Source organism: Schistocerca cancellata, chromosome 4 (assembly GCF_023864275.1).
Source record: "Schistocerca cancellata isolate TAMUIC-IGC-003103 chromosome 4, iqSchCanc2.1, whole genome shotgun sequence".
NCBI classification, from domain to species: domain Eukaryota; kingdom Metazoa; phylum Arthropoda; class Insecta; order Orthoptera; family Acrididae; genus Schistocerca; species Schistocerca cancellata.
Window position 1 is genome coordinate 201671286 of NC_064629.1, and position 27263 is coordinate 201698548.

General features: G+C 40.0%; 1 protein-coding gene across 1 annotated transcript in view; it reads left to right on the forward strand.

Moving 5' to 3' along the window:
* Window positions 1–27263, forward strand: part of LOC126183531 (uncharacterized) — a 1031760-nt gene that overhangs the window by 893022 nt on the left and 111475 nt on the right. The window contains exon 18 of the mRNA XM_049925600.1: window positions 17685–17934. Within this exon, the coding sequence (XP_049781557.1) occupies window positions 17685–17934 (250 nt within the window). The remainder of the gene's footprint in view (window positions 1–17684; window positions 17935–27263) is intronic.

A 27263-nucleotide genomic window follows, 5' to 3' on the forward strand; every position in this document is an offset into this window, starting at 1 on the left:
TTGCTAATTCTCAGCCTGTGCCTGACCTGAAATTTTATGTATGGAAGTTGGGTCTCATAATTCACATACCATAGACTAAGAACACAGATGCTGATAATGATCACATTTCGATATAATATGGTCTCTCATATCAAACAATGGAAACTCTAGATACGAATGTCAACAATGTAGGAAAAGATGGATTGCTACTTACCATAAAGAAGACAAGTCAAGTGGCAGACAGGCACAATTAAAAGACACTCACATATAGCTTTTGGGCAAAGCCTTCATCAGTAAGGAGAGACACACTCACAACATTCACACATGCACAAGCAAGAATACCTCACACCCACACATGACTGTCAACTCCAGATTCCTGCCTGAGATGCTGGAGTTGGTGGTCATGGGTGTGTGAGGTATGCTTGCTTGTGTATGTGTGTGTATGTTACACTCCCTCTACTGACAAAGGCTATGGTCGAAAGCTATATGTGACTCTCTTATAATTGTGCCTGTCTGCTGTTTGATATGGTAAGTAGCAATCTATCTTTTCCTACATTGTAGTCTGTCATTTCCTAGATACGTTCCTTAAGTATAATTTTCTGTTTTAATTACTAAAATGGATTTTGTGAAATTTACTACAGAATATTTCCTCAGGGAAGTCAAATGACATCATGTCATAAGTTACCATAACAGCTTATATACTATTAACTCTTAGTCATACAGTTTTTTTATCATATGTACAGTAATTCATTGAAGTGTCTAATCCTTTTAACATGCTATACCTCTCAATGTAATACACATTGCACTGAACTTGTAAATATGATGAAGAGAAATGTTGATAACTACAGAACATAATTTGCATCCCATGTGAAATGCTAACAGGAGTCAGACCTTAAAGTTAACATTTCAATGGATGGGATATCCTAGAATAGCCTTTGTCTAACTTTGTGGCAGCTTTTGATAATTACTAAGTGACCTGTGTGAGTGTAAACAAAACAGGAATGACTCAAATGTAAGGCAGCTGCTGGTACAATGTAAACAGTATGATTGTGTAATTGTGTGGAAAATGAAGATCCTTAATCCTTGCAAATGTGAACAATACATTTACTGTCCCCAGGATACTGCACATTCTTGCCAATATAGTAGTATTTTGTCCCAAATGTAAAAATAATCACTAAACAATAATCATCATTATTATCATTTGTTGTAATGCAAAAATACAATAATCATATGTGGGCATACTGAAAAATAATGCCCAGAACTTCTTATGTGAAAATACTTAAAGCATTTTAAATAAAACAAAAATTATTTACAGTCTCCATCTTTATTCTTTGTGTCTACATATTTGCAGCCCTCTGCCACTAGAGGACTCAGAATTGTGGCATGTATCATGACAGTGTGTGATGTAATTATGTAGGTGAATGAGAAAGTGCATGCTGCACACATGGAGCACTCTCTCCTTCAGCATGACAATGCCAGGTCACTCAACTACTGCAACATGTCCAACACTTTGGGTTCGTTGTTATCAATCATCCTCCATACAGTCCCAACTTGGACCCATCCAATTTTCATCTGTTTCCAAAACTTAAAGAACACCTTCAAGAACTTCACTTTGATAGTGAAACAATGATACAAGCAGAGGTGAGACTGTGACTCCATCAACAAAGTAAAACATTCTATAGTGATAGAATCAACAAACTGGTCTCTCGTTGGGAGAAATGTGTTTGTTGCCAGGTTGATTATGTCGAGATATACATATGTAGACATGTAGAGTAAAGATATAGAATGTTAATAACATAAAAGTATTGTGAAATCATGTAAATGTTTTGTAAACTGTTGTGAATGTGTTATACACTGTTTTCAATAAGATAAAAAACTAATACTTAAAAGTAAACAACAAAATAAAACCATTTCATAAAGTAATAAACATTTACAAAGGTTTATCTCAGAAACTGTTTCAAATAGAGCATATTTACATACAAAGTTTATTACATCTTATGATCCTGTTTGCCACCTATAAGCATACTGAGTTTTTTCCTGAGATACTTTCTGTACTTTTAACTATTTACTGTCACTATCCAATAGGGACATTCTGTATCAAAATTTATCTTGTTAGATTTTTCAAGGTTCTGTTTAGTGCTAAGAAAAATGGAACTTATATTACCACTTGCCCTGTAGGTATGCTTGTCCAAACACAGGTACTGGTGTTGACCTCTGGATGGAAGCCAAACTGTCTTTTAGGAACTGTGTAATAAGTTATTTCTAAATGTTCCCCAAAAATTCAGATATGAAGTGGCAGTGCCATTTTTGTGGTACAATAAACATTGATTAGATTAGATTTACTTTCATTCCAACTGATCCGTAGTGAGGAGGCCCTCCAGGATGTGGAACATGTCAGAAAAACAACAATACATGACAAATATTTACAACTAAAACAAATAAGCTAATGCACCATTCCACAGATCCCAAGTGGAATGATCGTCATTTTTTAATGAACACTATAGGAAAGAGTCATTTTACAAATACTAATGCACTGAATTTAAAATAAAAAAGTTTTTTATTTATTTATAAGGTAATAACATGTAATAGAACTACTATAATACTTATTTACAATGAACACATTACTGCACTGAATTGGTGCAGAGGTTAGAACATTACTGCACTGAAATTGTGCAGAAGTTATATATCAGTTGGTTTTACTGAGAAATTCACCAATGGAGTAGAAGGAGTTGGCCACCAATATATCCTTTAGGCTTCTCTTAAACTGAATTTCATTGGTTGTTAAGCTTTTTATGGCTGCTGGCAACTTATTGAAAATGTGTGTTCCTGAATAATGCACACCTTTTTGTACAAGACTAAGTGACTTTAAATCCTTGTGAAGATTGTTTATATAGATTCTTACAAAGCAGATAAGACATAGATACAGGGTACGTAGTGAGGATAATCATGTAACCACTGAAGGGGGTAAGTGGAACACAAACATTGTCATGATATGGGACTTTATTTCTCCTTCACTATCTGGTTTATGGACATACCAAGTATTTAGAAACGGTGGGAAATTCTGACTCTGGCCTAATATTTCTCTGCTAATCCCCTAATTTGGTGGCTATTGTCTCCAATTTTCCCCTTTTATCACCTCAGATAAGGTGACTCCAAAGAACTTCCAAGTAGGCCTACTTCTCTTTTTTCTTGGTAACTGTAAATGTGACTTTGCACATTTTATAACAGCATGTTTTTCACTTTATAGGGACAACTATCCCATTATCTTGGCAGAGGGAATAATAAGCCCTGTCAACTGGACAGCTTTTTTGTAAATATGTATTACGTATTCATGTTTTGTGCCATGTTCTATGTCCTTGAGGATCTCCTCCATTTGGATCTATGGAATGAATAGTATATGTAATGTAATCCAGTCTCAACAGCAGTCAGATGGTGTAAGTGTATCATGTAAAGACAAAAACATCCATCACAAACAGTTTTAAAAATTCTTCTAGCCTTAACTTGTATTGTAAAATGACAGTTTAATACATAGAAATATCAAAATTTCAATGAAAATATTGTTACAAAACTTCCATCTGAAGAGCTTCATTCATACTAATTCCATAGGATCTCATCTCCTCAGAAGTATCATACAAGCTAGTGCCACAGGTAGAAAAAAAATCATGATTTGGATTATTTTATAGACATTGAGTCTATTAGTTTTTCCATTCTGTTCCTGAACTGATAGAGAATTGAATGTGTTAAAAAGCTTGTGGAGAGTATCATCTATGATTGCTAAACACATCCAGCAGCAGCACTGCCAGCTATTGGCCAAGTTGCAAACTTACAGCAAACGCCACCAGCAGCTTTAGCCAATCTGCATGCTTACAGCTCTGACCACAGTGCAGCACTGCTAGTTTTCAGATAAGCCAGTTGACATAAAAGCTGAAATGCAGGACCCTAATGATAAAATTTGCGAGTGACAACTGTAATATCATCCTACTGTGTGCCCCATTTCGGGAGCCCAGCAGTTTTATGTAGCAGGTAAATGTAATGTGCTCCCTCTGCTGCAAGTTCACTGTCACACACACACACACAAGTCAGTGTGCTGGTCCATTAATGTGTGTTGTCATGGTTCTGTAATTTCAGAGGTCATTTGTGCATCAGAAGTGCTGTAATTTCATTGGTCACCTGAGCTACATATTGTGTAATGTTTATCAGTGGCCACTTATGCAACAGTACACTGATGTGTCAGACCTCCTTTTTCCTGGTGTAGTGCAGCAGTTCAACATGGCCCAAACTCAGCAAGTTGTTGGAAGACCCCTGTAGAAATACTGAGCCCCACTGCCTCTTTAGCCATCAATAATTGCAAAAGTGTTGCCAGTACAGCATTTCAAACTAACCTCTTGATTATGTCCCACACATGTTCAATGGAAGTCATGTAGGGCAGTATGGGTGACCAAATTTTTCACTCGAACTGTTCACAATGTTATTCAAAACAGTCATGAACAGTTGCAGCCCAGTGGCATGGTGAACTCTCATCCATAAAACTCTATCATTGAACAGCTCTAAATGATCTCCAGGTAGCTGAACGTAACCATTTACAGTCAATGACTGGTTCACTTGGACCAGAGACCCAGTCCATTCCATGTAGACACGGCCCACACCATTATGGAGCACCACCAGCTTGCACAGTGCCTTGTTGACCACCTAGGTCCATGGTTTCATGGTGTGTGTGCCACACTCAAACCCTACCATCAACTCTTACCAAATTAAATCTGGACTAATCTCACTAGTCCATGGTTTTTCAGCTGTCTAGGGTCCAACCGATATGGCCACAAGCCCAAGAGAGGTGCTGCAAGCAACGTCGTGCTGTTGGCAAAGAACTTATGTCAGTCTTCTGCTACCATAGCCCATTATTGCCAGATTTTGCTGCACTGTCCTAACAGATATGTTTGTTGTACATCCCACATTGATTTCTGTTGTTATTTCAGGCATTGTTGCTTGTCTGTCAGCACTGAAAACTCTATGCAAATGGTGCTGCTCTCTGTTGTTAAGTGAAGACTGTTGGTCACTGTGTTGTCCATGGTAAGAGGTAATGCATGAAATTTGGTATTCTTGGCACACTCTTGACACTATGGATTTCAGAATATAGAATTGCCTGATGATTTCTGAAATGGAATATCGTGTATAGTTAGCTCCAGCTACCATTCTGCATTCAAAGTCTTTTAATTCATGCCATGCGCCCATAATCATGTTGGAAACCTTTTGACACGAATCACCTGAGCACAAATGACAGCTCCACCAATGCACTCCCATTTTATACCTTGTGTATGTGATACTACTGCCATCTGTATTGTGCATATCTCTGTGCCATGGTTTTTGTCATCTCATGTATATGTTGCGATTTCAGTGGTAGCCCAAGCGATAGATTGTGTAGTGTGTTCAGTGGTCTCTCGTGTGATGGAATATGTCAGTGATTCCAATGGTTGCCCAAGTGACAGACTGTGCATAGTGTTAGCAGTGGCTGCTCATAGAACAGGCCATGTTCAGTGACTAAGTGGTTTCTGCTGTGACAGGCAATGTTTGGTGCAGTGTGATTGTTTCTTGTATCAATTTCAATATCAATAAATGTTTACTTTGTGAGCAGTTATGTCTCTCAATTGCCAGAACATTTCTGTTCTACTTCCTACATACATTATCCTAAAGTGGTGATGCCCAGCTGGCTCGTATCAGTTACTTTGTGCATGTGATTAACTCAAATGAGATTGTTTCCACCACTTGCACCACGACTGCTGCATCATTGCCCAGTGAGCTGCATTTTGTGGTTTCTCATATCGCTGTCTGACTACCACCTTTCTGGTCTACCTAGCCAGCCCTCTAGTTCACAAAGGTTGAGACCAGCTTCATTGCAATAGATTAATGTCAGAACACATCACATACCCTTATGTTGTCAGTCAGTGTGACCAGTGCTATGGTGCCAATGTTGCCGATGTCATGACTGCATCACCACCCACCAAGTGAAACCAGCACCTCAACAGGGAGCTCATACACCAACTCTCCATATCACCAGCAGAGTGCATACATTGGCTGATTACTGGTGGTGGCACTGCTGGCAGAACTCCATCACAGCTCCTGCATCACCTCAACAGCATTGTTAACATCAGCACAGCTCCAAATGAGCTGGTGTGTGTACTTCAACTGAACTGCCTGCATAGCTAGGCATGTGCCATCCTGGTAATTCAGCAGTCACTTTCACTGCAAGAATTAGATGCTCTCACTGGCATTGTGGTCAAAGCTCTCCTGCAGCCCTGTGTTATGGCGCAGCTTAAGCTGTCACTACTAGTACCATCTCTGACATGACAGTTATACCGCCAGCCAGCACAGTGGACCACAGTGCCTTGGCATCCACCAGGGCCAGCCAGAAATTTCAGCTGCTCTCAACCCAAAGCCCTCATGGCACAAGTATCTGCGCTTCATGCTAGTCAGCTGCTGCTCCCACAACACTACATCTTCAGTAGTTTACTCGAGACCATCAGTGTGCCGAAAACCAACACACTATATGTTGCTACCACTGCACATTTGGTGTGGAAGCTTCCTGCTGCTGCCTACAGGGCATTCACCCAAACATCACTGGCATTTGTGAATGAGCACACAAGGATTCCAAAAAGTGTTGTGGCCTGGATGCTTTCTCGGTGTTTGGGTTCTCCATCACAGATGAAGTTCAGGCCATGTTGGATGCAATCCCCTTCCAGGAACCTGATGATGTTTGTGCTTTTTTTTCATATCTCTATTTGGTCTTGGCCTGGGGTGTGCCACTAATTTTGAGGGACATATTTCTTTACATCCAGATGCAGCATTCTGTTTGTGTCAAACACATCCTCTTTCAGTCTCCTTACAGACGGCCGTTAAGCTCAAACTCAATCGTCTTCATGACGCTGGGTCCATACAACTGGTCAAACTAGTGCTTGGACCACACCCCTGGGTGGCTATGTGTGACTACCATCTGTGATTGCCAAGCACAGCCAGAAACAGCACTGTCATCTGTTGGCCAAGGTGCAAACTTACAGCAAAGGCCACAATGCAATGTTGCCAGCAGTCTTAGCTAATCTGCAAGCTTAAAGCATTGACCACAGTGCAGCACTGCTAGTTTTCAGATAATCAAGCTGACATAAAAGCTGAAATGCAGGACTCTAATGATAGAACTTGTGAGTGTGGCATCCAATTCCTACCAACTGTAGTGTCATCCCTCTGTAGGCACAGAGCAGCAGGATTATTTAGCAGAGAAATCTAATGTTTTCCCTCAGCTGCAATTTCACTGAATCTGTATATAACTGCACACACAGATGCAGATCAGAGGTTGCTGGTTTGTTGTGTGTGCTTTCATGTGTGATTTTAGTGGTTGCCCGAACAATGGGTTGTGTAGTGGCCTCAGTGGTTGCTTGTGCTACAAGAAGTGTTGTGATTTCAATGGTCTCCTGAGCAACAGTTTGTGTAGTGTTATCAGTGGTCACTTGTGCAATGTGATACACTGTGATTTCAGTGATTGCCTGAGTGATAGATTCTGTATTGCATTAATTGGTTGCTTGTGCAATGGAACATGTCAGTGATTGGTTTGGTCACACATGTGATGGATTATGCACAGTGTTTACAGTGGTCACTCATGCAATGAGCCACGTTCTGTGACTAAGTGGTTGCCTCTGCAATGGGAAATGGTTTGTGACAGAGTGATTAGTGTTCCTATGACAAGTTTCTTGTGCCAACATCACTATCAGTAAAAGTTTTCGTAGTGAACAACGATGTCTTTCATGGTCCAAAACATACCTGTACCACTTTCTATGTAAACTAGCTCAAAAGTTTATTGAAACTATTGGGTGAACTAAGTCTGCAAAGACAAGAAGGGCAACAGAAGATAGGAAGAGGCATATGCTGGCATCATACCAGTGAAAATAGTAATATCAATTTTAGGATTTAAAACTAAGAGACAAGAAGAAGAAAAAGAAGGAAGCAAGAATTAATAATAGAAAAAACGAAAGCTGGTGTTACCAACATTCTTAAGAATATCTGCTCTTTATTTTTCATGTGCTTCTTTAGATGTTCTAATGAGTACTTTTTGTCTGTGGCAGTACTGATTTCCTCATAGTCAGCATTGAAGAAATGCCATACGTATTCTGTGGGTCAAGACTTAATACAACACTGACATATTCACACGTTCAAACATCAATTCTGTAAATACAACATAAACACAGCAGTTCATTTTTCTTTGAAGTGTTGAACATCTGTTCTATTGCAGAACATCAGCACTCCTTCTCATTAGACAGCACTCTATAAAGAATTCCTTACATGTTTGAGCATTTGTCTAAAACTCTCATCTTCCACATACACTGGCTGTTTGATTTTATTTTGTTAAACTGAAATTTCTGTGTTGTTGTTGGAGCTATTTATGTGAAAATATATTCCACAGTATTAGTAATCATTTTGATATCAGTGGCCAATGATAAAAATGCCTGCATATTCCTTCATTTTAGATTTTCTGATAACACAGACTGAAAAAATGAATAGTAAAGCTATAAAATTTGTGGTATCAACAGCTCATACATAACCTGTGGATGTAGGGCATACTGTGCTTGTCAAATGCACAACAAAATTTTTGTGCTAATGACCAGGGTCATATAAATGTATAATTTCATGAATGTTATCAGCAAATGTTTTTGATGTATACTCAACAAACTGTATAGCAGTCACATTAGCATGTCATTCATGTAATTACATCTATTTGAGATATTGTTGCCATCAAAATTGCATGATTCAGCTAAGTCAAATTATTAATATACACACATGAAAAAAAAAGTTTTGCATCACCCTGGTTCCCAGAACTTCTGAAGATAGATGTTGACTGTGGATATTGTATCACACACACAGTCACTTTGACTGTTCAGAGATGTCACTAAACCCACCCAAAGAAGTAAACAACCAAGCATGAGCAGCGCCTATTAGATGGAGGGGGTCCGACAGCTGATCAGTTCGAGGTATTCAACTAGGAAAGAGGTACACGGCTCATGTTGTCTGTAGTTCAACCATGCATAGATGGTCAATACCATCATTCAATTGCATCTGCATTGTTATTTTGTGCCAGGAAGGGCTCTCAACAAGGGAAGTGTCCAGACATCTCTGAGTGAACCAAAGTGATGTTGTTCAGACATGGAGGAGATACAGAGAGACAGGAACTGTCAATGACATGCCTCGTTCAGGCTGCCCAAGAGCTACTGCTGCAGAGGATGACCGTTACCTACAGATTATGGCCCAGGGGAACCCTGACAGCAATTCCACCATGTTGAATAATGCTTTTTGTGCAGCCACAGGACGTCATGTTAAGCCCCAAACTGTGTGCAATAGGGTGCATAATGTGCAATTTCACTCCCGACGTCCATGGCGAGGTCCATCTTTGCAACCACGACACGATGCAGTGCGGTACAGATGGGCCCAAAAACATGCTGAATGGTCCACTCAGGATTAGCATCATGTTCTCTTCACCAATGAGTGTCACATATACCTTCAACCAGACAATTGTCAGAGATGTGTTTGGAGGCAACCCAATTAGGCTGAATCCTTTGACACACTGTTCAGCATGTGCAGCATGGTCAAGGTTCCCTGCTGTTTTGGGGTGGCATTATGTGGGGCCAACATACGCTGCTGGTGGTCATGGAAGCCGCTGTAATGGCTGTACTATATGTTAATGCCATTCTCTGACCAATAGGGCAGCCATATCAGCAGCATGTTGGCAAGGCATTCGTCTTCATGGTCAACAATTCATGCCCCCCTCATGCACATCTTGTGAATGACATCTTTCAGGATATCAACATCACTCAACTAGAGTGGCCAGCATGTTCTCCAGAAGTTAACCCTATCAAACATGCCTGGGATAGATTGAAAACGGCTGTTTATGGATGACATGACCCACCAACCACTCTGAGGGATCTACACCAAACTGCAGTTGAGGAGTGGGACAATCTGGACCAACAGTGCCTTGATGAACTTGTGGATAGTATGCCATGATGAATACAGGCATGCGTCAATACAAGAGGATGTGCTACTGGGTATTAGAGGTACTGATGTGTATAGAAATCTGGAATACCACCACTGAAGGTCTTGCTTTATGGTGGTACAACATGCAATATGTGGTTTTCATGAGCAATAAAAGAGGCGGAAATGATGTTTATGTTGAACTCTGATCCAGTTTCCTGTACAGGTTCTGGAACTCTCAGAACCAAGGTGATGCAAAACTTTTTTTGGTGTGTGTGGTATGACATTGTATTCTGAGGATATCAGTCAAAGGCACCAAAAATTTTCCCTGATCAAGAGAGAGTAACTAAATTCATGCGTAGAGTTCACCCTAGAAGTTTAGAGAATTACAAATTGTGACAACAATATCCCAATATACAGGGCATTACAAAAAGGTACAGCCAAACTTTCAGGAAACATTCCTCACACACAAATAAAGAAAAGATGTTATGTGGACATGTGTCCGGAAACACTTAATTTCCATGTTAGAGCTCATTTTAGTTTCGTCAGTATGTTCTTCCACCTACGCTCAATGGAGCACGTTATCATGATTTCATACGGGATACTCTACCTGTGCTGCTAGAACATGTGCCTTTACAAGTACAACACAACATGTGGTTCATGCACGATGGAGCTCCTGCACATTTCAGTCGAAGTGTTCGTACGCTTCTCAACAACAGATTTGGTGACCGATGGATTGGTAGAGGCGGACCAATTCCATGGCCTCCATGCTCTCCTGACCTCAACCCTCTTGACTTTCATTTATGGGGGCATTTGAAAGCTCTTGTCTACGCAACTCCGGTACCAAATGTAGAGACTCTTCATGCTCGTATTGTGGACGGCTGTGATACAATACGCCATTCTCCAGGGCTGCATCAGCGCAACAGGGATTCCATGCAACGGAGGGTGGATGCATGTATCCTCGCTAACGGAGGACATTTTGAACATTTCCTGTAATAAAGTGTTTGAAGTCACGCTGGTACGTTCTTTTGCTGTGTGTTTCCATTCCATGATTAATGTGATTTGAAGAGAAGTAATAAAATGAGCGCTAACATGGAAGGTAAGCGTTTCCGGACACATATCCACATAACATATTTTCTTTCTTTGTTTGTGAGGAATGTTTCCTGAAAGTTTGGCGGTACCTTTTTGTAACTCCCTGTATATTCTCACTGACGTCCACCTGCTTAGCTGAGTCATAATGTGCTTGCCTCCCATGCAGTGGGCCCAGGTTCAATTCCCAGCCTGGTTGGAGATTTTTTTCCACTTGTGGATTGTATGTCGTGTTGTCCTCATCATCATTTCATCCTCATCACCAGCACACAAATTGCCCAGTGTGGTGTCAACTGAAATAAGACTTGCACTTGGCTGCTGAACTTCCCCAGATGTGGCCTCCTGGCCAACAATGCCACACACTCATTTCATTTTCATTTTCTCACTGATATGTTTTATTTGCAGTTTCTGTATGCATCAAATATCTCATATGACAATCACAGTGCAAAGAGAAGGCTGCACCTACATTGTGAATTGAATAACCTTAGCATGATGCAGAAAATAGTGTGTTACACAAGCACAAAACTGTTTAGTGCTCTCCTTCCTCAAATTAAATTTATTGCCAATGACCTGTCAACATTTAAATGATTCAAATCTACATCTACATCTACATCCATACTCCGCAAGCCACCTGACGGTGTGTGGCGGAGGGCACCCTGAGTACCTCTATCGGTTCTCCCTTCTATTCCAGTCTCGTATTGTTCATGGAAAGAAGGATTCTCGGTATGCTTCTGTGTGGGCTCTAATCTCTCTGATTTTATCCTCATGGTCTCTTCGCGAGATATATGTGGGAGGGAGCAATATACTGCTTGACTCTTCGGTGAAGGTATGTTCCAGAAACTTTAACAAAAGCCCGTACTGAGCTACTGAGCGTCTCTCATGCAGAGTCTTCCACTGGAGTTTATCTATCATCTCCGTAATGCTTTCACGATAACTAAATGATTCTGTAACGAAACGGGCTGCTCTCCCTTGGATCTTCTCTATCTCTCCTATCAACCCTATCTGGTACGGATCCCACACTGCTGAGCAGTATTCAAGCAGTGGGTGAACAAGTGTACTGTAACCTACTTCCTTTGTTTTCGGATTGCATTTCCTTAGGATTCTTCCAATGAATCTCAGTCTGGCATCTGCTTTACCGACGATCAACTTTATATGATCATTCCATTTTAAATCACTCCTAATGCGTACTCCCAGATAATTTATGGAATTAACTGCTTCCAGTTGCTGACCTGCTATTTTGTAGCTAAATGATAAGGGATCTATCTTTCTATGTATTTGCAGCACATTACACTTGTCTACATTGAGATTCAATTGCCATTCCCTGCATCATGTGTCAATTCACTGCAGATCCTCCTGCATTTCAGTACAAATTTCCATTGTTACAACCTCTCAATACACCACAGCATCATCTGCAAAAAGCCTCAGTGAACTTCCGATGTTATCCACAAGGTCATTTATGTATATTCTGAATAGCCACGGTCCTATGACACTCCCCTGCGGCACAACTGAAATCACTCTTACTTCGGAAGTCTTCTCTCCATTGAGAATGACATGCTGTGTTCTGTTATCTAGGAACTCTTCAATCCAATCACACAATTGGTCTGATAGTCCATATGCTCTTACTTTGTTCATTAAACGACTGTGGGTAACTGTATCGAATGCCTTGCGGAAGTCTAGAAACACGGCATCCACCTGAGAACCCATGTCTATGGCCCTCTGAGTCTCGTGGACGAATAGCACGAGCTGGGTTTCACACAACCGTCTTTTTCAAAACCCATGCTGATTCCTACTGAGTAGATTTCTAGTCTCCAGAAAAGTCATCATACTCGAACACAATATGTGTTCCATAGTTCTACAACTGATCGACGTTAGAGATACAGGTCTATAGTTCTGCACATCTGTTCGATGTCCCTTCTTGAAAATGGGGATGACCTGTGCCCTTTTCCAATCCTTTGGAATTCTATGCTCTTCTAGAGACCTACGGTACACCGCTGCAAGAAGGGGGCAAGTTCCTTCGCGTACTCTGTGTAAAATCGAACTGGTATCCCATCAGGTCCAGCGGCCTTTTCTCTTTTGAGCGATTTTAATTGTTTCTCTATCCCTCTGTCGTCTGTTTCGATATCTACAATTTTTTCATCTGTGTGACAATCTAGAGAAGGAACTACAGTGCAGTCTTCCTCTGTGAAACAGCTGTGGAAAAAGACATTGAGTATTTCGGCCTTTAGTCTGTCATCCTCTGTTTCAGTACCATTTTGGTCACAGAGTGTCTGGACATTTTGTTTTGATCCACCTACTGCTTTGACATAAGACCAAAATTTCTTAGGATTTTCTGCCAAGTCAATACATAGAACTTTACTTTCGAATTCATTGAATGCCTCTCGCATAGCCCTCCTCACACTACATTTCGCTTCGCGTAATTTTTGTTTGTCTGCAAGGCTTCGGCTATGTTTATGTTTGCTGTGTGAAGTTCCCTTTGCTTCCGCAGCAGTTTTCTAACTCGGTTGTTGTACCACGGTGGCTCTTTTCCATCTCTTACGATCTTGCTTGTCACATACTCATCTAATGCATATTGTACGATGGTTTTGAACTTTGTCCACTGATCCTCAACACTATCTGTACTTGAGACAAAACTTTTGTGTTGAGCTGTCAGGTACACTGTAATCCACTTTTTGTCACTTTTGCTAAACAGAAAAATCTTCCTACCTTTTTTAATATTTCTATTTACGGCTGAAATCATCGATGCAGTAACCGCTTTATGATCGCTGATTCCCTGTTCTGCGTTAACTGTTTCAAATAGCTCAGGTCTGTTTGTCACCAGAAGGTATAATATGTTATCGCCACGAGTCGGTTCTCTGTTTAACTGCTCAAGGTAGTTTTCAGATAAAGCACTTTAAAAAATTTCACTGGATTCTTTGTCCCTGCCACCCGTTATGAACGCTTGAGTCTCCCAGTCTATATCCGGCAAATTAAAATCTCCACCCAGAACTATAACATGGTGGGGAAATCTACTCAAAGTATTTTCCATATTATCCTTCAGGTGCTGAGCCACAACAGCTGCTGAGCCAGGGGGCCTATAAAGACATCCAATTACCATGTCTGAGCCTGCTTTAACCGTGACCTTCACACAAATTATTTCACATTTCGGATCTCCGTCAATTTCCTTCGATACTATTGCACCTCTAATCACTATAAACACGCCTCCCCCTTCACTGTCCAGCCTGTCTCTGCGGTATACATTCCAATCTGAGTTTAGGATTTCATTACTGTTTACGTCTGGTTTCAGCCAACTTTCTGTCCCTAGTACTATATGGGCGTTGTGACCGTTTATTAATGAGAGCAGTTCTGGGACCTTTCTATAGACACTCCTGCAGTTTACTATTAGCACATTAATATTGTTATTACCTGTTACATTTTGCCTACTCCTACCTTGCCACATCTCAGGAGGCATCTTGTCGGGCCTAGGGAGGGAATTCTCTAACCTAAAAAAACCCCATGTGCACTCCACATGTACTCCGCTACCCTTGTAGCCGCTTCCGGCATGTAGTGCACGCCTGACCTATTCAGAGGGACCCTACATTTCTCCACCCGATAGTGGAGGTCGAGAAATTTGCACCCCAGATCTCCGCAGAATCGTCTGAGCCTCCGGTTTAAGCCTTCCACTCGGCTCCAAACCAGAGGACCACGATCGGTTCTGGGAACAATACTACAAATAGTTAGCTCTGATTCCACCCCGTGAGCGAGGCTTTCTGCCTTCACCATTTCCACCAACCGCCTGTACAAACTGAGGATGAACTCTGAACCCAGACACCAGGAGTCATTGGTGCCGACATGAGCAACAATTTGCAGTCGGGTGCACCCAGTGCTCTCTATCGCCGCCGGCAGGGCCTCCTCCACATCTCGGATGAGACCCCCCGGCAAGCAGACAGAGTGAACACTGGCCTTCTTCCCCGACCTTTCCACTATTTCCCTAAGGGGCTCCATCACCTGCCTAACGTTGGAGCTCTCAATAACTAATAAACCCCTAAATACAAAATGCTATGTGTTAGAAGATAAAAAATACACTCTACTGGAAAACTTCTACAATTATTTTTAAAACTTATTCTTGCATTGCTATAATTCAATAAATGTAAGCTATATTTCTACATCATATTGCACCATAAGCCACAAAAGAGATGCTTAATTGGAGTCCAAACTGTGCAAAGCTTTTAAGCCACACTTTCCATTGTCTCAACATGTTGCTCATATTGTTTACTGGTTGTGGACTATGTGCACAATACTCACATTTAACATGCATGTTAAGTTGTAGGTCCTGATGTACTTACAAGTTCTGTACAATCATAAAAGTTTTAGACATCAAAAGGGCAACATATGAAGTCTCCAGTGACTGCCATAGGATAATTTTATCAAAAGACCTCTCACAAAATGATTAAATGTAAAATGTCATTGACAAAAAAGTTAATATTTAGACAGGCATAACTGTCACATAAGACACCCATAAATGACATAGGAACTGAGACTGATGGTATTACTCAAGTACATATACAAAGAAGGGCAGTAAGAATGGTCACAGTTTTTTTTTTTTTTTTATCCATGGGAGAGAATCACTGAGATGCTGAAAAACCTGAATTGGTTTAAAGATAGACAACAACTATCCAACAAAATTCTACTTATGAAGTTTCAAATAACAGTATTTAGTGATGGATCTAGGCATATACTACAACCCCCAAATTATCAGTCCTGTAGGGGCCATGAAGACAAGATTAAACTAAATACACTATACACAGAGGAATTTACTCAATTATTCTTGCTGTACAACATACCAAAATGTAAGATGAAGAAACCATAATATATGGATCAATGGGAAATATTGTACCATCTGCCACACACTTGACAATAGTTTTCAGAGAGTACAGTCGTAGCTATAGAAGATGGCAGAGGCAAAAAATTCAGCTTTCGCAGAACACTGTCACCTACTGATGAAATTTTTGCCAAATATGAGTAATGAAGAAATTGCTGTACTCATTGACAATTGACTAAAGAAGGAGTCAATGGCATCTCAACAAATTATAATCACAGTCAAAGTAGTAACAAATTATTAGCATGTTTGTCAGCAATAATTAGTCCATTTTTTCTTTAAATGTGTTCAGCGGTTAGCTAACATATTGTTAGTAAATACTTTTGAATATATCAAATCACCAGTTACTTTCATGTTATATTATGAGACAAAGAGAAGAAGTGTTATTCTCATGTCTGCAAACAGTGCTTAACTGCTGACATTTAATTTATTTACTTATGGTAGTGGATAACAAAATGTCATAAATCGTCAAATTTACAAAGTAAATTATCAATATAAGTCACATTTCAGTCCACATTACTCTAAGAGAGAGTCCTGTGAGACTAAAGGTAAAAGAAATAGTAGCTGTTTCTGAAATACTGTCAGCAGGGAATACACAGTGATGAGTAAAAACGATATGACTACCTACTTAATAGCATTTTGGTACACCTTTGGATACAATACAGTCAGCATTTTTGCATGGTATGGATTTGACAAGTCCTTCCAAGATATCTGGAGATATGTGGCACCAGATGTTATGCACATGACCACAGTTCCTGTAAATTACGGGTCAGTGTTTTGTGGATGCAGAGCTGGTGCCTGTTAGTGTCCCAGACATGTTCCATTGGGTTTAGATCAGGTGAATTTGGTAAGCAAAACATCTATGTGAACTCACTCTCATGCCCTTCAAACCAGTGTAACATTGTTCTGGCTTCATGAAGTGGACAGTTATGCTGCTGAAAGATGCCATCACTGTCAGGAAAGATGTGAAGCATGAAGGGATTCCGATGATCTGCAGTAATGTTCATGTAGTCTACATATGTCATGGTGCCTTCAATTACTACCACAGGTCCCATGGAAGCCCAGGTAAAGTCCCCCATGGCATAATACTGCTGCAAGAGCTTGTGTATGTGGTGGCATGCATCTTTTGAGCAGCCATATGAGCTCAACCTGGTGGAATAAAAAATGTGTTCATATGTCTAGGCAACACAATTCCATCAATCCACAGTCCATTGCAGATGATACTGTTATTTGTTGTCTGCTGTGGAACGATTTTCAACAATGTGCACCAAATGTTGTGCTCCAAAACACTTTTATATGCACCAGCATTGTACAACCTACCACATACTGCCACCTGCCCTGCTTCACAGAGTGGCCAAGCCTCAGATCTCAACATTCTGCAATGAGACATAGATTTCCAATACTTTGTGACCTACTCATGGTCTCATTGTCCTCCAACCACTTTCCATAGATACTCACAACAGCAGATCACATGCAGCTGATCAGCTTTGGGCCATAACTATCTGCCCTTTGCAAAAGTCAGTGGATTTCCGCATATGCAGTATATATCCTTACTACACTGATTCTTTATTCATCTCTGCTCCACCTATATACCTTCCTTACCATGTCACATGCTGCAGTGCTACCAGATGGCATTCATTCTTGCAGGGGGCAATTGTCACAATGTATTGACTCATCAGTATATTCAGTCTTCATTTAGCTTTTGACATATGTGTTTGTGACTGTTATCTCTACATGAGATTTCTTTTTGTTTATTTAGATGTTTGGTGTGAGATCTGAGAAACATGTGGTTGAAGATAGTGTTGAAGTCAGTCCAGAGAACTCGCTACATGAGAATCAAGACCTGCCATATAGGAGCCTCTCTTCAGCAGGGCTGAAGAGGTTTGGAACTCAAGCAAGTCTAGACATTGCTGATGTTGATGTGGAAAATGTCATTGAAGATATTACAGACTCTGAGGAAGGAACAGAATGGTCAGGTGAAACAGATGATCACCATACACAGTCTACAGGTCAGTATTGTCATAATACAAGATGTCTCACCACCTAGAAGATAAAGTGGACTGTGCTACTTCTAAACATAATTAAATTTCTCTTACTCTACAGTTGTTTATAGTTTTCCCTTTACCAAAATTACACATATTTACTGCAGTTAAATGCCCACTTAATCTAATGTAGATACTGTGAGTTCTGTTACTAAGCACTAATGATATGGTCATGTGTTAGAGAGGTTGAGGAAACAGCTGTCAACAAATTCAGCACAATACTACCTAGTATACTCTTCAGGCTTTCCCAGCAAGATCTCGACATGTGGAATAATCGGGACTACTGCTGGATGTTTGTGTCGCTCTGGCACAAACACCCGGCAGTAGTCCTGATTATTCCACTACCTAGTATACTTTAATACATAGGAGGGCTATCAGCACTTCAGTAAAACATCTGACACTCTCTAGTTTTTACACATTCCTTGAGTTGGTGCCAATTCACAAATAAAATGGTTTTAGCTGCTAGGCCATCTCATTTAGTGATGATTTACCAGCCCATTGTTTTATGTTATACCCTCATTGATATACTTCAGTATATTACCTTAACTGTAAATATGCAACTTTCCTATTCATCATCTTTGTATTCAAATATTTATTTAATCTTGTTGAGTTTAAGAGAAATTTTATTAGGCAGTGACCACAGCATTACAAGTTGCTGATTATTTTTGATTATACCTACAATATTTCTTTCTCTCAACATTTGCCCCTCTACCTAGGTATCTCCACTTCACTTTTGTTGGTGTACATACACCAGACAGAGTCCATGACCAATGGCAAAATGTACTAATGATGTGGTTGGACTAAAGTTTCATCCACATCATATTCTGAACACTGGATAATCTATTATACTTTCTTTGCCCTGTGTGAGTGGTATTCCATTGAGTTTGCTACATTTTCACAATATACAGCTAGTTTTCCCAACTTCTGCTCAGTGATGTGATGCATTTGGTTAAATATGTGACTTTTAAACCAGGAGATTGTTACTGTTTTGTAAATAGTAGCATGAGTGGACAGACCTTTGTATCACCTACAGAGCATTGCTTTTGTCACATCTAAAAATCACATTTCTTTGAATTCTCCTCATAGGCACAAACATTTTGACCAAGCAAAGTTTGTGACTTCACTCACTGGCCCCAAAATCAGCAACTGAAATATTTTACCCCTTAACTGCTAGCAATGTATATATCCATGCACAGCAGTCATACCTCCAGTGCTAGTGACACATATATGCAACAGGAGCTGAGTGTGCCAGGAGTGCTAACATCAAATATATATGTTTCAGGGATATTATTAGTAAATGCTTACTTTAAAACACATGCTGTATGTGAAGAAATGGCACAGAAGTCCATCTCTCTTTCATTACTAGCATAAAAGAGGAATAACTGCAGTAGATACAGTTTGCATGAACAGGAAAAGTACACCAAAACTTGGAGCCAAACTGTGAATCGGTGAGACAGAATTTAGGTCAACAGACATTACAATGGCTTTGAAGTGGCATCACAAAGGAGACACATGTATGTTGATGACTAGCCATACAGCTGCAATGAAATTGTCCACCAAATTAATACCAAAAAACATAAACTAAAATGTGTTTTAGATTGCAATGAGTTTATGGGTCCAGTGGAGTAGTGTGACACTCTACTGCTCAATGGAATGTGTTTGTAAAATGCTGGAATGGCACCAAAAAAAATTTTCACTCCTTAGACATGTGTGTGCCAAATTCCCATGTTATTTACAAAGTTCATACTGGAAAAAATACTTCAGTCACTGGATTTCATCCTCATTTGTGAGGCTTTTAGAGACATACCACCAAGAAAGGAAAGCATCATGAGGTTGTTGATCAAATGAGGAGATTCCTTGACAGCTGCAAGAAAGGCACTTTCCAGGGATCATTGAATCATCAATAAAACAACATGGGCCTGTAAGAAGAAGTATCATATGCAGCATGAACAAAAACTGAAAGGAATCATGTTACTGCTGTAAACAATATGATGTGAGACTGTGTGTTGTGCCTTGTTTGTAAAATACTGTATATCAGTCACAACAACTTTTTGAAATGTGCTTCTTTGTAATGTTACCTAGTGTTAGGAACATCAATAATAATGACTATTCAAAGTACAATTTATTTTAAGAACTTTTTGATAACAATAAATACAGAAACATCTGTATAATAACCATTCTGCACAGCAGGCATTACTGTTCTCAGAGCCATATTGTGCCCAACATAGAGAGTACTGCCCTGTAGAGCATACCAACAATATGCAGGTATGCACTCTGTTATGGCACACTCAGCATCAAAGGGTTAAGGCATTGTGGTATGACCTGGTGGTACTATAAAGCAGAAAATGATAAAATGAACCAAATATTCCCTTATCAGTTTCTTCATAACTGCAACGTGCTTGCTGTTTCTTTGCACAATATTTAGTGAGCAACTTTAAATTTAATAAATTTATAGTTTTAATCTAAATATATCTCTGTATACAGAAAGAATTTTAGTCTGCCTATGGAAACATCAGTTGCTTTGGTCACATGATTCATGTATAATTTTCCTTAAAAAACAAGATATCTGTATTTGTTTGGAGCAATTCTGAATTTTGTCCTAATACACCACAAAATTAGCTGTTCATTGGTTATTTCCGTCTTACTCAATGACTTGGCGTGACTATCACTGTGAGCACAGAGGAGAAGATTTTTCAGTCTAGGCAACCATTCCAAGTGCTGCTGTTTCATGCTGTAAAGCCTCCAACAGAAAATCCTTATGGATGTACCAAAATGTTGGGTTATATACAGAACCCTGCAAGCAGTCTTTCATCATTCTCTTGATTGCAACAGCATTCCATCGTGAGATTTTGACTGCACTTCTATCATGGCAGACCTGTAAAAGATCACACAGCAACTTAGAAGCCTCTATCTCCGTCAGATCGGGGAATAGTAATGGTCATCACAAATTTCCATAGGCCTGTGAGATTCGCAGTATAGACTTCCACATCTGTGACTGCGCAAAGTCTACTGATGATGATGATGATGTTTGGTTTGTGGGGCGCTCAACTGCGTGGTTATCAGCGCCCGTACAATTTCCCAACCTTTGCTCAGTCCAATTTCGCCACTTTCTCGGATGATGATGAAATGATGAGGACAACACAAACACCCAGTCATCTCGAGGCAGGTGAAAATCCCTGACCCCGCCGGGAATCGAACCCGGGACCCCGTGCTCGGGAAGCGAGAACGTTACCGCGAGACCACGAGCGGCGGACCAAAGTCTACTGCCAGGATGACAGTATACTTTACTTATTCACTTTTGCCATGCAATTTCTTTAATGTAGCAGTTTTCTGAATTCTTTGGAATAACTCCCAGCCCACATTTTTGATGCTATACTGATACATTCATTCCTGTGGTTCATTGCAGACATCAGACTGCAAATTAAACATGTTGACATTCTCATTGCTTGTTGTTTTTGCATGAATAACTTTCCTGTCACACACTTTTGCAGCCATATGACAACTTATCAACATGATATCATTTTTATTGGCATTTATTTCACGTAACATACAGACAGAACCTTGTTGCATATGGGATATTGCTAATTGCAGAAAAAATGTGAAGGGAGATACAGAGCATGTAATAATTGATAATAGATCATATAGCACATAATGATAACTGCCAACAAGTACAATTATTTCAGGTTACTGACAGTAGAGAAGGTAATGAAAGTACAAATACACAAACCTGTCCTAAACAACGGAAGAAATAAATGTAATGATTCACCATAAAGTTGAAGCTTTGAGTGGTTAATTGGCACATAAACAATATATACTGCTAAGCTTTTGGATTAATCATTCTTAAGAGATCACACACATGCGTGCATGTGCACACACACACACACACACACACACACACACACACACACACACACACACACACACACACACCTGCATTGTTAGGGTAGCTAATGGCTGGGATGGAGTGGCAACAAGTGCAATGGTTATCTCACCAACAAGCTTTCTCTAGCACAGACTTGAGGAGTAACATGTGTTGCACTACGATTCATCGGAGTGAACTGGGAAGAGGAGACAGAAGAGAGGAAGACTGCAGGGAGGAGGTTCTGAGTTGAAAATGAGGGAATTTGCGTTGGGTGGTCATGAGAAATGAAGTGTGGAACAAGGGCTAGAAGGGACTGAAGTCAGGTGGACTGGGGGTCAAATGTTTGTTATAGAGATATGCTACTCCATTGCCATTTCCAGTCAGTCACACACCTGTAGAATGTCCAGTTGTAATACCTGTCCTGGCCCAATACCCATTAAATCTCATTCTGGTCCTATCATAGACAGATGCTATCCTATCAGAGGAAGGGCCATCTGTGGAAACAGTCATATCGTATACCAGTTCTGTTGCAACTTTTGCACAGCCTTTTATGTATGCATGACATGATCACCCATTAGTTGTCCACTTGAATGAATGGCCTTCCACATAACTGTGACCAGTAGCAGGGTTGATCATCTAGGGGTGAAATACACTGCAGAACACAGCATGCATGACTTCAATGGCTACTTCACAAAACTAACCCCTTCTGTCCTCCCCTCCTCCCACTCAGTATCTGCTTCTCTTTGAAATATGTAGATTCAAATTGTTCCTACAACAAATCCTTCAATCCTGTAATCCATCTGGCCTTAATCTCCAGTAGCACCTTTCCCAGGCTACCCCACCTTTGTTCATTCATTTTTCACTTCCACCCTTCTCTCCATAACCTCCATGTTCCTCTGATCTCTCTCCCATTTGTAGTAGACTACACCATGTACTGTCTTCCAGAATTTTATGAAACTCATTGATGAGCATGGTGCAGCACAAAACATTTAACAAAATAGCTTTTGTTGTGTATCTGTTATTGATAATTCGTATGCATCTTACAGTATAACCAATCCTTTGTGTGATCAATGTCAAACCTAGTGTCCATAATTACCATTTGCTTGTAGAGTTTCTCAGTATCATATGTTTTTTTCCAATTCCAGCACATATTTTCTCTAGAAGAAATAATATATTGATGTTGTTAGTTGCAATATTTGGAGCTGCCAGTTATATGCAATCAGTATCTCCCAATGCCAGGAAGATGACACAGCCTCAATTCATGTACCTCACATGCACCAGATGCCTTTCGCCCATTGTTAGGAATGTAGCTTACCTGTCTTTGAGAGCATAATGGTACCTTCACACATTATGTATGTTTATCCAGGGCTTACAGATTTCAGATTTATGAGTTCAGCTTCAGAAGTCAGTGATGATAACAGGAAAGATTGCTCTCTCTGAGCTCCTATTTATGATTCTCTGTCTTGCTCCTTCTTCATAAAACATTCTGTCTTTTGTCCTCATATATTATTTCATAATCTCTTGCTCAGTCACCTATGCTTCACCGTAATAGTTATTTTAGAGAAGCTATCCATAATTTACTCTTTGGATTATTCAGTACTTAGACCCAGACCTCATGTCAATACATTTCAGACACATGGAAACAACCAAGTTATCATTGACAGCAAAGGTATCTTACATTCATTCTTGCACTATGAAATATCATCTTCCTCAGGAATGGCTTTATTTCTACCTGACCAGTTGTTTCTTTATCTTGATGACCTATTTTATAATGAAGTTTAAAATCATTTTTGAACTACTTGAATGACATGTCTTCTTTTATTATATGCAATCCCCAATTCATCATTTTCTGTACAAGTTAGAACATTACATAAAATGAAAGTGGCCTTCTATTAGACAAAGCTCCTAGTTAAATTTGGTCTTCAGTATTTCTTTGTTTAGCAGTTCTTTAACATCCTTATGTGACAAAACAATCACCATTAGTATGTTCTTTTTCATACAGACACCAGTTACCTGCATCTTGTGCATCTGTGTGTTCACAGTTTTTTAAAAAGAGTCCTATAATTCTTTACATCCTTTCCATGCTTAAGTTTGATAAACATATTCATACTTTGCAGCAACAATATATGATTAAGTATTGTTGTTCTGTTTTCCTAATCTCTCTTTTTCTAATTCAATTAGCTGACCGAGGAGTGTTGTCTGAACTATCGTCCACTGGCTGAATCTTTCTTTAGATTATATCATTTATATGGGCATTGTTGACTTCATCTGGAGGAAATGAAGAGTAGTTCTCAGTACACAACAATACTTTTCATTTGAATTGAGTGTCTTTTTATGAGTGTAAGTGACAGTTGTGTGTGTGTGTGTGTGTGTGTGTGTGTGTGTGTGTGTGTGGAGTACTGTCATATTTGTTTAGTGTATGAGGATGGGAAAAGGGAGTGGATGAAACCTGATGCTCACACATAGCGTACTCCTGTTGAATAACACAATCTGGATCACAGAGCTTAATGTCCCCATTCAACACACAACTCATCACTGACAATGTCACAATGCCTGTCTTCATGATATAACATGAATGACTTTGGAATTTCATGCAAGACATTATACAAAATCTGGTGATCAGAAATTTTGGAATACCACCTCTTTCCCACCCTTGATAATCCAATATTTCTATCAAAAATTTCTTTCACCATCACAACTGAAACCAGCTACTTCTTCGTCAAGCACTCCAAGACATGTGTACATTAGTGACTTCCACTGCAGAGGTGTATGCTAGGAGTCTATAAATCTTAGCTTGCCTGCATATTGGTCAGCTATATATATGTCACTGTAGAAGTAGCATTCACAGCCCCTGGTGTCAGGTGCACCTCAAGAATTTTTTCATCGTCTTAAGGTGACTGCCTGCTGGGTGCTTTTGTTTATGTAGAAACAGCTAAATTTTATTTACAGTCTTTCTGGTGCAGCTGTTCCAGTTGCTGCAGAAGACTGTTTTAACTGCTGTTGTCAGTGATCATGTGGTACAAAAGTGACAGTTGTTTGATTTACATACTTCACCAACCAATACAAATATTTATGGGAAAGTGGCATGAAGATTATGTCCCTATTTTGGTCCATATGCCTCTCAGTTTCTCTCTACTGAAATTCAGTGTTAGTTTGATGTCTGTACTTCACATGTTCAAACACTTTTTGGTGTCTAAAATAACAGGATGTATTCATCAAAACACATGGCTTTTCACTTAATTAGACACAGTATTTATCACAATTTTAGGCCTATGATATATTCTTGGTACTTGAACACCTCACATGCAAATTTTAATTGTAGGCTCTACACAAAGAGAGTTTTCATTCTGCAGACTTACAGTACTGCAAGAGCAGCAAACCAAATAATGCACAAATAGGATATGAAATGATTTTAGGCAACACGTCTAGTAAAATTTCACAAATAGTGAGACTAAACAACATGTAAGTTGTTACAGCAGCCATATTATCTTTTCTGTCCATGACCAGGGGGTGTGACAGGCAACAATTGAAATGCTCAGGTAACAATAACCAACATTTGTTTATTAACTATAGAAGTTGCTCACAATGACAAGTCCCATGAAGCCATAGTCACCAATTAGAAATAGGGTCCAGTGAGGCTGTGGGCTCATGGCCAGCTTAAGCACAGGTCCAGTGAGCACTGAGTGGTGATACGACAAGATGACTCCCACAGATGGGCTGCAGATGTGGCCGGTGTTGAGCCTGGACTGTGCGCTGGCTGCCGAGTGTATGAGTGCTGACCTAAATACCTATCACTGAACGAATGCTAATGTGACATTACAAGGATACATGATCTTGTGGATGTGGAATGGTGCCTGCAACCTCAGTGCTGTTTACTAGGCCATGCACAGTGTGTAACAGTGTGGCCAGCACCCCCTGATACTGTGGTGGCTCTGTGAGGCTTGGAGGAAAAGAGCCCAGGAAGTTCTCTTGATGTCTGCTGTTTTCATGCTATCTCTTGAAGCAGAGTCACTAGCTACAGGGGCCACACCTTACCCAAGGTATATGACTGTGAGTGTGGTGACCACATTGCAGGCAGGCTGCCCAGTGTGGTCTACAAAATGGTACTAAAATATACCAAATAATGTCATTTATACTGTACACATGGAATCTCAGTTTTTAGTAATTTTGAATTATAATGACATATACATCTATACTCTGCCAACCACTATGATCTGAATGGCGAGAGAGTACTTCCCATTGTATCACGTATTACTGTTTCTTTCTATTCCACTAGTATATGGAATGCAGAAAGAATGGTTGCTTAAATGCCTCCATGCACACTGCAATTAGTCTAATAATGTCTTTACAGTGCCTTCAGTAGTGATATGTAATGGGTTGTAGTTGATTCCTACAGTCCTCATTTAATGTTAGTTCATGAAACTGTGAATATCTTGTGATATTTGGTGTCAAGCCTCTGCCAGTTCAGGATTTTCAGCAGATCCATGATGCTTTCCCATGGGTCATGCAAATCTGTAATGGTTAATGATGCTCTTATTCACATAATTTCAATATCCCTTCTTTTTCCTATTTGGTATTGGTCCCACACATTTGTGCAATATTCTAGGATCAGTTGCACAAGCGACTTGTAAGCAATCTCCTTTGTGGACTAATTGTATTTCCTCAGTATTCTACCAATAAATCAAAGTCTGGCATGTGCTTTATCTATGACTGAGCCTTTATCATCATCCCATTCCATATCACAAACAAATTGTTCCAGATTGTTCATAGTGTCTAATGGGTACAATACTTCGGTACTCAGACATCATCAGGTGCATGGACAAACTGAGCTCCTAATGTCACGCAGCCAATTTATACCCTTTCCTCGCAGGTTGTTCCCCCCATGATCTGCACCCGTAGCCACACACTGATGGTTGTAGAGACGCTAGCGTGTGGTAGTATTGATGTACATGCTCTGTCTGCCCTGGTCACCAGATCATTTTGCTTTCTGAGAGCCTTCTTAATTAAACTCAGTACTGGTTCCCAAACCTTGTCAAGATTATAGAAGCAAACTCAGTTGATGAGATCATCCTAAGTGCAAATTTCTATGGCTTCTCTAATGACAATGTCCCAATATTAGGAAGTCTGTGCCAAGATTCTGTTATGTTCATACTTCATTGCATGATTCTCAGACAAATAGTGCTCTGCGACCTCTGACTTGTTGGGATACATCAGTTGAGTGTGCATCTGGTGTTCTCAGCAACAATCTTTGACAGTGTACATTGTGTGTCTGATATTTGTCTTTCCATATTGACAGGGAATCTGGGGTACACCAGCCTTCTGCAAGCTGAGATCATCTTTGATGCCTCACAGTTATGATTATTGAGTGGGCAAAAGATATCTTTTCCTCAGAGGTTCTTGAATATCCATCCGATTTTTCCTAACTGGATGCCAG